Genomic DNA, 10,495 nt, shown 5'->3' with positions numbered 1-10,495 from the left:
GTAAGAATTTAATTTAATTTAATTTAAAGGAAAGATTTAATATGATTTCCCTGTCAATAATAAGTTAGACATATATCCTTAGGCAAGACGCTGAACCCCAACCTGCTCCCCATGTACCTATCGTGGTATGAGTGTGTGTAAGTCTTTGGATAAAAGCGTCTACTAAATGCCTGTAGAATAGAATAAAATAGAATAGAATAGAATAAATTTAAATATGTAGCAGGCGGCCAAAGTAGCATTTTCTGTTTGTTTATCTTTCAAGGCTTAATAATGGAAACAAGCAGTTCTCTACGACGCATGCGCGAGGTCAACCTGCGCATGCGTGTCTCTCAGCGGACAGGCATACACACATCGGTCACTTCCTGATGGCAGAGGAGCAGAAGGCGGTGGTTTTGCGAGTTTCTACTGGTTTTATGTCGCTAATATAAAGTTTAAATGCGGTTATAGACTGCGGTTCTTTTAGCTCATTTTATATGCGGAAGATCTGGAGGTTCTGAGACAGTCGAGATGTTTGCAGCTAACGTGGAGGCAAAGAGGGTTGAGATCCCCTCCAGTGTTCTGGATGATCTCTGCAGGTCAGGATGATGTTTATTAGACTTTACCTACTACTACATGTTAAGGTTGATGTTATGACTTATTCATTTAATAAATTTGCTCCAGGTTTTGTTGGTTGGAGACCAGAGATAGCTCACTCCATGTTTGTTGTGGTTCTGACTGCAGCTGCATTTGGACTTTTCTCCCTCCAGACCTCATGAAATGTTGAGTCAGACAATGTGAAAATAGTGTGTTTGTTTATTTATTAAGTAGCTTTGTCTGCATGACATGGTGGTGTGTTTTAGATGTTTTATACTGGAGGATGTGGACCTCTGGCTGCTTATTTCTGACTGTTTGTGCATCTTAGTCTAAAGTTTCTATTTATTTTTCCATGGAGCGACAGTACCTCCCCATACTGGTTCCCTGATGTGTACTGCTGGATGTTTCATCAGAACTGTACAACCTGCACATGTTATTACATGTGTTAGTGGCAAAGCTACAACAACAGATGTGACACTGTTTACGGTGTAAATGAAAACACAATGCGGCGATTTCTAAATCTCATCAGGTCACATTTTATTTCCAGTAGAACTTAAACATGCCAGATGTTGAGGTGTTTTACCAGTTGATGGAACATATGAGCTAACTGTGAGTCAGATGGCAGCAACACATCTGTAAAACGTCTGAGGGATGGAAGCAGATGTTGCTCCAAAACTTTTGATTTTTTTACCCATTTAGTCCAGTTCAGGGTCTAAAGATATTATACTCTAAGAAGTGGAAAAATTAGAGAAACATTTTTCTGAAATGGTTACACGAGTTTTAGATCCAGTTTGTCTCAGATTGGTGAATCTCTGTCTGTTTTTCTTTCCGAGAGACTTTGCCTCTCTAAAATGCTCCTTTTATACCCAGTCGTGTTACTGACCTGCTGTCATTTAATCGAATTGTCAATTGCTCCTCCAAATGTTACTTTTCCAACCTTTTGTTCTCACGTTTTACAGACAGGTAAAGTTGCTTTGTCCCATGAAATGATAAAATATCTCAGTTTCAGCTTCTAATTGGTTGTTTTTTTTTATTTGTGAATAAAATATAAGTTGATGAGAAAAAGTATCAGTACAGATACTAAGATGAAATAAACATGAATCTGTTTAGAGAAGGATGAATCAGTCGTGGTTCGCAGGTTTGCCTTTACAGAAAGTACCAACACAAAACTCTGTAAATTAAACAGAAAACTGCACCAAACGCGGAGAATAACAGCAGATGTTTCATCTGTTACTGGTCTTTTCGTCTCCAGCCGGTTCATCCTCCACATTCCCAGCGAGGAGAGGGACAACGCTATCCGAGTCTGCTTCCAGATTGAGCTGGCCCACTGGTTCTACCTGGACTTCTGCATGCAGAACACTCCAGGAGCTCCTCACTGTGGGATAAGAGACTTCGCCAAAGCAGATATCCTTTCGCTCAACAGATCAGTTTAACTCAATAATTCCCTCCTGTTTTTAACAAACCTGCAGAAAACCTGCTTCTGGTTTTCGTCCATGTCTCTACAAATTCCAGCAGGTGTTTTATTTGTTCTTTAACTCTTCACACTCTTCCAGCATTGTCCGTTTCTGCTGCCTCATGGAGAGGATGTGCAGAAGGTCCTGGAGCAGTGGAAGGAGTATAAGATGGGCGTTCCTACTTACGGAGCAATCATTCTGGATGAGTCTCAAGAGAATGTGAGTCGCTGGTGCATTTTCAGTCACTAAACGTTTACAGGCATGAAAAATGACATTTTCATTAGTTAATAATGGTAATAATTATTTCATTCATGCCAACAGGGAAATTCAGCTCTGCATTAACACATCTCTAGTTGTACTGGAAAGCAGTGGGATGCCATGTTTCAGTGCCCAGGGAACAGTAGTGGGGCGGTTGTGGGCCTTGCTCAAGGGTCCATCGTGGTTCACCTCCATCTGCACCCGTTAAAGTTTAACTCGTTGGCTGCCGAACACATCCTTCGACATCTATTGTGCTTTTGTGGATTTTTTGTATATGGAGAGGCAATTTGGCCGAGAACACGTCAGAACCATAGACCGTTTATGAAAGATGGACGGAGCCTCTTGCGAATGAAAGTGAAGCCGATGTGAAAGTGCATAAAACTGCAGTTCCTCCTTCATCCACTAGGGGCTGCAAAACAGAGCAAATCCCCATAGACTCCCATGTTAAAAAGACCAACTTTACAGCAGAAATAAACATGTTTACATTCTGGTTCAAAAATCCATTTTAGGTTTATAGGTCAGGTTTACCTTCATGACAACTGTAGGGGCAGTGAATTTTTTTCTAACTCGCCCGTTTAAAAGTAATTTAATCTTGAAGTTCGGCATATTTAGGGGCGTGTCCTTTTGATTGACAGGTACCAGATCTCCCACTTCAGGTCAGAAGAACGTAGAACAACCGTGGTTTTTAGCCGGTTAACAACATGACTTAGCTTTAGCCCGCTTACCTCCGTTAGCTGGTTAGCTCCTGTTATCTCCGGTTTAGCTCAGTTAGCTCTTAGCTACAGGCAGCTTGGAGTTCGCTCGATGTCAATCATCCACCATGATGCTCACAGCCCCCCTCTCAGCTCCACCTCTTTGCCCATATTTGTATTTTCCGGGCGAGACGACGCGCATGCCTCTGCTAAGATGGTGATGGTAGGAACCGCCCACCGAGCTTCCATTCAGCTCTTCAGAAACCTATGGGTGACGTTGTGGAGGCTCCGCCCATCTTTTCATTTACAGTCTATGGTCAGAACGCCTACAAAATTCGCCCCCCGGGCACGCACCCAGCATGCTCCCAACATGTTATGAGTGCGCACCCTGAAGACACCCTGATGCACGCACCCAGTCCCGACAGATGAGCTCAAATGCTCCAAAACCCACAAGACTCTGCAGAAACAAAGCCTGGCAACCAATGAGTTCATAAACTAGATTACCTGGTCCTCCTCCTGCCTGTCTGTTTCCTACAGTCAGGTAAAGATTAAGCTGGAGAAACTGGACCAGAACCAGAATGCTGGTTCAGATGGTTCCAGACCTTTGGGATCACCATCCTGCTGCATAAAACATTTCCAGACTTAATCTGGACTGATGGACTATCCTGGCGTGAACACGAACTAAACCAGGGTGCCAGATTCAGCTGGGTCTTTCTGGGCATCCTGAATGAACTGATTTTTAAAAAACATAATAATTAACCTCTAAAACTCCACCAGATCTGCGGTGTTCCTGAATGCTATCTCTTATGTCATCAGCAGTGTCTCAGGAACGGTAGTGTGTAACTCTGTGGCGTAAATGGAGATGAAGGTTTTCCAGGCCTTTTCATCCCGTCCAGGAGGTTTACAATCCAGTGGATTCATTTACGTGCAATCTTCCATGCAGCTACTGTAACTAGTGCATGTTTTCCTTGTAGGTTCTTCTTGTTCAGGGCTACCTTGCAAAATCCGGCTGGGGCTTCCCGAAGGGCAAGGTGAATGAGGATGAAGCTCCTTATGACTGTGCAGTTCGTGAAGTGAGTTCCTCTGCCGTCTCGTGTTTAATGCTAAAGCGGTGAAAGTGATGTGTGAACAGCAGAGAATACGGACGGTCTTGTTCTCCAGGTGTTGGAAGAGACGGGCTTTGACATAAAGAATCGCATCTGCAAAGACATGTTCATCGAGCAGAAGATCACCGACCAGCTGGTGCGGCTCTATATCATCCCAGGAGTGTCCAAGGATACCAAGTTCAACCCCAAAACCAGGAAGGAGATCCGGGTAGGGATCCTCTTTACACGCATGGTCTCTTAGATTCTGCCGATGATGATGATGATGATGATGTTTCTGACGATTTGTTGTTGTTTCTGTAGAATATTGAATGGTTTCCTATCGAGAAACTGCCCTGTCACAGGAACGACATGACCCCAAAATCTAAACTTGGACTCGCCCCGAATAAATTCTTCATGGCCATCCCATTCATAAGGTGTGTGTGTGTGTGTGTGTGTGTGTGTGTGTGTGTGTGTGTGTGTGTGTGTGTGTGTGTGTGTGTGTAAGACCTGCATTTCCTCACTAGCTAGCTTATATCTGTGTCCACACTCACATATTTTCTCTTATGAAGGATTAAAAGTAAATCAACATGTGCATCAGGTGATTTATTTTTATATATTTAACCCTTAAAACTCCAGCAGATCTCCCTGAGGTCTTCCTCTTCTACCATCATCAGTGTCTCCGGAACGGCTGTGTATCTCTGTGGCGTAAATTATGATGGATATCTGACCCTTCCAGACATTTCTATCCCATCTAGGAGATTTACATGTAGTTGTTATTCGGAGACTCTACATGGTAAATCCACCATTATTTATCACATCTTCATCACCATCACTACCATGTTGCTAAGAGACCTCTATTTTCACCTGGACATGATGATGAAGACACTTCCTGTCACACTTTCCACCAATCAGAGAGCTTAAACTGACGGTAACGTCCAATCAGGAGCAGCCAAAGATCAACAAGTGATGAGAAAAGCAGGAAAATAATGATCCTCTATGGCTGGAATAAAGCCAAGAAGACGTTTGGGATGCAGCCGAGGTGGAGGTGCTGCAGTGAGGATAGCAGGTAGATAGTAGCAGGAAGACGTGTGGAAACATGGAAACAGTGTGTGTGTGTGTGTGTTTCAGACGTGAGAAACTGCTGATCTGTGTGCGTTATTTCTACACACTTCTGGTTGCTCTTAATGCTGCTTTATCTATTCATACATTGATTTTACATAATTTTAGCCTCAGAATCTGACAGCAGAGGCTGAAACATCACGTTTCCATGGAGACATCATGTCTTCAGGCTGACTGGGATGAAAAGTTTTAGCTTTCTACAGCATTGTTAAAATAATTTTTTTAAAAAGCCTCGTTTTAAAGGTTACTTTTCTACACCAAAGCTTTTTTTTTAACCTGAACATTTGTGTGAGTTTAAAGGTAAAAAAAAATTTTGTGGAAAATATGAATATTTCTTCAGTTTTAGTGTTAATTTTTTTCTGTTTGATATTTGTGTTTATTTGTGAACACATTAGTGAAAACTTGACGTTCACAGATCATATTAACGTGGTTAACTGCGTCACCTGATAAACAGCTGCATCTCTACGTTTTTATTCAGAGGCGTTTTCCAAACTTTCTGCTCATCTCTCAGACCTCTCCGAGACTGGATCAGCAGAATGAAAGGCGAGCCGCCCGACAGCGACGAGGACTTGGCGAACAGCAGGAGCACCCCGTCCAAACCTGTAGACAACGTTCGGTAAGAACGGCTGAGAGACTGTCTGACCCGTCAGATAGACGGGCTGAATAAAGTTACGTCTGTAAACGGAGGAGGAGGAAAAACATCTGGAAGCAGAAGCTGTTTGTTGTTGCACCGTTTCACTTTGCTGGACGTTTTTGTCCCTTTAGTTATTGGAATCAACAGTTAGACCAGACTGAGCTCGGTCTGGTCCCCAGTAGGTCGGACCAGTAAAAGAACAGCAGAGTATTCTATACCCCAGGTTGTAGTATGAAGATGTACAAGTACATCATTAAGGCAATATTAACTCAGGTACAGGTAAACGGTGGAAGACTTATTTATCTGTGCTTCATCTTCTCTTTTCTTCCTCCATTCTTTTGTTCTTCCTGTCTGGTTATTAATAAATGATGCAGCAACAAAGATATTAAAAATGAAGAATAATATTTCAGCATAAAGAGGAGGCAGATTATAATCCTGCTGTGAGAAAAGGAGGCAAAGTAGAGCTACAAAACTTTCATGACAACAGATGAGATGGTGAGAAGACGCCACAAATAAAAGCCTGATGGCATTTCATGCTGTCCTCCTGAAGGTCCTCGTTGTCACGGAAACAATAAAGTTATCTTGGTGGATAAATAGGAGGGGGTACTCCTCCTGGTTCCTCGTACTGCTGAGAGTCTCCACTGTGTGTCTTTCCAGGTCTAAATCCCGGTACGTTACAGGTACGGATGTGTTTCCTGCAGAGAGCTGGACCAAACACAAGCAGCAGAAAACTCCAGGATACCTGGGCCAGTGCGACCTGAACCAGGTGAGAGGATGGGCGGCAGCTGGTGCACAGCATGCTGACTAACGGGAAGGTTCTGGAGGGGGTTGCTACAAACCCGATGTGGTCTACCTTTCATCGTTCTCCTCTTGGTCCGGTTGGACTCAGAAATTGACTTTTATTTCCTGCCGTGGCTTTATGGAGCGGGAGATGAGGGCGAAATGAGAGGCTGCATTCAGAGATGGATGGATGGATGCATGAATTGGTGGGTTGGTGGATGAATGGATGGTTGAGTTGGTGGGTTGATGGATGAATTGGTGGGTTGATGGATAAATGGACGGATGAATTGGTAGGTGGATGGATGGATGGGTGAATTGGTGGGTTGATGGATGAATGGATGGATGAATTGGTAGGTGGATGGATGAATAGGTGGGTTGATGGATGAATGGATGGATGAATTGGTGGAAGAATTGATGGATGGATGGATGGATGAATTGGTGGGTTGATGGATGAATGGATGGATGAATTGGTGGGTTGATGGATGAATGGATGGATGAATTGGTAGGTGGATGGATGAATAGGTGGGTTGGTGGATGGATGGTTGGATGGATGAATTGGTGGAAGAATTGGTGGAAGAATTGGTGGATGAATTGGTGGGTGGATGGATGAATTGGTGGTTAATGGATGGATGAATTGGTAGGTGGATGGATGGATGAATTGGTGGGTGGATGGATGGATGGATGAATTGGTGGGTGGATGGATGAATTGGTGGTTGATGGATGAATGGATGGATGAATTGGTAGGTGGATGGATGGATGAATTGGTGGGTGGATGGATGAATTGGTTGTTGATGGATGAATGGATGGATGAATTGGTAGGTGGATGGATGGATGAATTGGTGGGTTGATGGATGAATGGATGGATGAATTGGTGGGTTGATGGATGAATGGATGGATGAATTGGTGGGTTGGTGTACAGATGGAACAAAATAATAAAGTAAATAATCAGATCAAATATAATAAATTAGTCAGTAAATGAACATTCAGAATGGTGGGATAGAAACGGACGAAAGTCTCGATGTCTTCTCATGTTCTTCTGACTCAAATGAACGAGAAAATCTCGTATGAAGGAGAAAACCATGAAGGAGGAAAGTCTAAGCTGTAATTCACACGTTGCAGTGGTGAGTTCAGGTGACACCACATTAATGGAAAACACAGTGTTCCCTCAGTTTGCATCTAACAAACGGCATAAACACACTTCTGAGTCTTTCTGGTCAATTCTTAGTATCCATCCATCCATCCATCCATCCATCCTGGTTACACCATGTGTTGCTTTAGTAACTGGTGTTGCTGGATGTTTGTGTGGAACCGCAGTAATGAGGAACCAGATGAATGTGTGTCCGTCCCCTGGTCTTTTCTGTGCAGAGAGCGAACCTGAAAGGCGTCGGGAAGAAAAGCCAGGACTCTCCCTGTGTGAAGAAAGGAAGCAGTGACAAGCAGGTGAGAAGGAAGGAACTGTGACGGGTGTTCCTGACCCTCCTAACCTTCCTCCGGTTAGGATTCCCCCCGCGCAGCCCGTCTTTTCACCTGACTGCACGTGCAGAAGCAGATCTGTGAACTGAAGCCGGTCCATTCTTCATGTGTTTCAGCAGAAAGACGATAAACGACATCAGCCCAGAAGACTCTACGAGATCTTTGAGACAGGTTGGTACTGACTCCGTTCAGGAACATTCAAGAGGTTCGGGGTTGTTTAGCTGAGTGTTGATGTCCGTCTGCCAAGAACAGGTTTGGACACACTGACCTGGTCTGTCTTTGCTTTGACTTTGTTTTGGCGTCAAAAACATGAAAACAACAAAAATGTCAGAATTCAGCTCCATTAAAGTAGCAAACTTCAGACGTTGCATGATCAGTCAAATCAGCTCCTACTGTGTCCAGTCCATAGACTGGATATAAAAGATGGGCGGCGCCTCGGTAACGTCACGCGCAGGTTTCTGAAGAGCTGAATTGAAGCTCGGTGGGCGGTTCCTGCCATCGCCATCTTGGCAGGAGCATGCGTGTTGTCTTGCCCGGAAAATACAAATATAGGCAAAGAGGTGGAGCTAAGAGGGGGGGCTGTGAGCGTCATGGTGGATGATTGACATCGAGCGAACTCCGAGCTTTCTGTAGCTAAGAGCTAACTGAGCTAATCTGCAGATAACAGGAGCTAACCAGCTAACGGAGGTAAACAGGCTAATGCTAAGTCATGTTGTTAACCGGCTAAAAACCGCGGTTGTTCTACGTTCTTCTGACTTGAAGCAGATCGGGTACCTGTCAATCAAAAGGACACGCCCCTAAATATGCCGAACTTCGAGATTAAATTACTTTTAAACGGACGAGTTAGAAAAAAATTCACTCCCCCCACAGTTGTCATTTTGGATTTTTTGTACCAGGCTGTAAACATGTTTATTTCTGCTGTAAACGTGTTTATTTCTGCTGTAAACGTGTTTATTTCTGCTGTAAATGTGTTTATTTCTGCTGTAAACGTGTTTATTTCTGCTGTAAACGTGTTTATTTCTGCTGTAAATGTGTTTATTTCTGCTGTAAACATGTTTATTTCTGCTGTAAACGTGTTTATTTCTGCTGTAAACATGTTTATTTCTACTGTAAACATGTTTATTTCTACTGTGAAGTTGGTCTTTTTAACATGGGAGTCTATGGGGATTTGCTCCGTTTTGCAGCCCCTAGTGGATGAAGGGGGAACTGCAGTTTTATGCACTTCTGCATAGGCTTCACTTTTAACTGCCGGAGGCTCCGTCCATCTTTCATATACAGTCTGTGGTCCAGTCACATGATCTGACAGGACCAGAGTGCGAACCAGCTCTGAGGAAACTGGGTGGAAGTCCCACTTCCACCAGGATGATGACTTTTATCGTTGTGATGAAGAAACGCTGAGATTCCGAGATAATAAACATCATTCAGATGGTTCTGGATGAATTTAACATGTTAATGTGAAGTAATGACGGTGATTACTCAGTTTCCACCGCGTATACAACACTGCCCCCGTGGTGTCGGTGGTATCGCTCTGTTTTCGGTGTCACCAGATTACGTACGCCAACAATGCAGGGGATGGGCGATGTTTGTCGTCTGCGTTGGGCGTAAACGGGCCTTTAGAGCTGGGATTGATGGTTTCAGACCAGAGTAAACTGGTCCTGTTGTTTGTCTTTCCGCAGATCTGGGTCCGAGCTGTTCCAGCTACCAGTCACCAGCGGAAGACAAAGACTTCGACCTCCTGCTTTCCTCCCAGACTTTCCTGAACTTCAAATTTGACAGAGACGACATCATGAAGTGTTTTGACTACTGATCCTCGTCAGTGTGAACCTGAAGAGCCTCCTCATCCTCGGTCCAGGACACGGTGCCAACATGCTCGACCCATGTGAAGGCGGTGGAAAGTTTCATGTATGTTGCTAGGCAACCGTCTTCGGTCCGCCGGAGAGACACCGCAGAAAAGCAGGAAACACTCGGTCTTGTAAAGTTTCCCAAACCGGATGGATTTTAGATCCGTGTCTGGGGTCAGAAAAACGAGCGTTGCGGTTTGGAGTGAGAAGATGTCTGGTTTCCATGGAGACGTTCTGGTTGTGGAAAAGTCACCTTCCTCTTTACTCCGTGAATCCATCTCACTTCCACTCGTCTGAGCGAGTATGTTTCAGTCATAACAGCAAAACTTTTAACTATTTTGTAGATTTTATCAGAATTTCTGCTTCTTTTTTTTTTTTTTTTTTTTTTTTTTTTTTTTTACTGAAACTGTAGAAAAAAATTTAACAATCTCATTGATCATGAAAATAAAAGGAGAAAACGAGAGAATTGTCACCCGGCTTCTGTTCGTCGTGCTTTAACAGGAAAACATTGACAGGTTTAAATAAATGAAATCTTCCTGGAAGGATCCGGAAGCCCAACAGGAAGCAGTTTTCACGCTGTGGTTTC

General features: G+C 43.7%; 1 protein-coding gene across 1 annotated transcript; it reads left to right on the top strand.

Annotated features, from left to right (window-relative positions):
* The first annotated feature begins 375 nt into the window (after positions 1–375).
* dcp2 (decapping mRNA 2) lies at positions 376–10,225 on the top strand. Its single transcript, XM_079256545.1, has 11 exons — positions 376–575; positions 1,826–2,000; positions 2,127–2,246; positions 3,952–4,050; positions 4,139–4,291; positions 4,384–4,496; positions 5,693–5,797; positions 6,473–6,581; positions 7,961–8,035; positions 8,185–8,239; positions 9,745–10,225. The coding sequence occupies exons 1-11, from the start codon at positions 508–510 to the stop codon at positions 9,873–9,875; spliced, it is 1,203 nt and encodes a 400-aa protein (XP_079112671.1). The 5' UTR covers positions 376–507; the 3' UTR covers positions 9,876–10,225.
* Positions 10,226–10,495: the final 270 nt, after the last annotated feature.

The sequence above is a fragment of the Telmatherina bonti genome (assembly GCF_933228915.1).
Source record: "Telmatherina bonti genome assembly, chromosome: 17".
Taxonomy (NCBI): Eukaryota; Metazoa; Chordata; class Actinopteri; order Atheriniformes; family Telmatherinidae; genus Telmatherina; species Telmatherina bonti.
The sequence above is the reverse complement of the archived record's forward strand: the minus strand, read 5'-3'. Positions and strand labels throughout refer to the sequence as shown.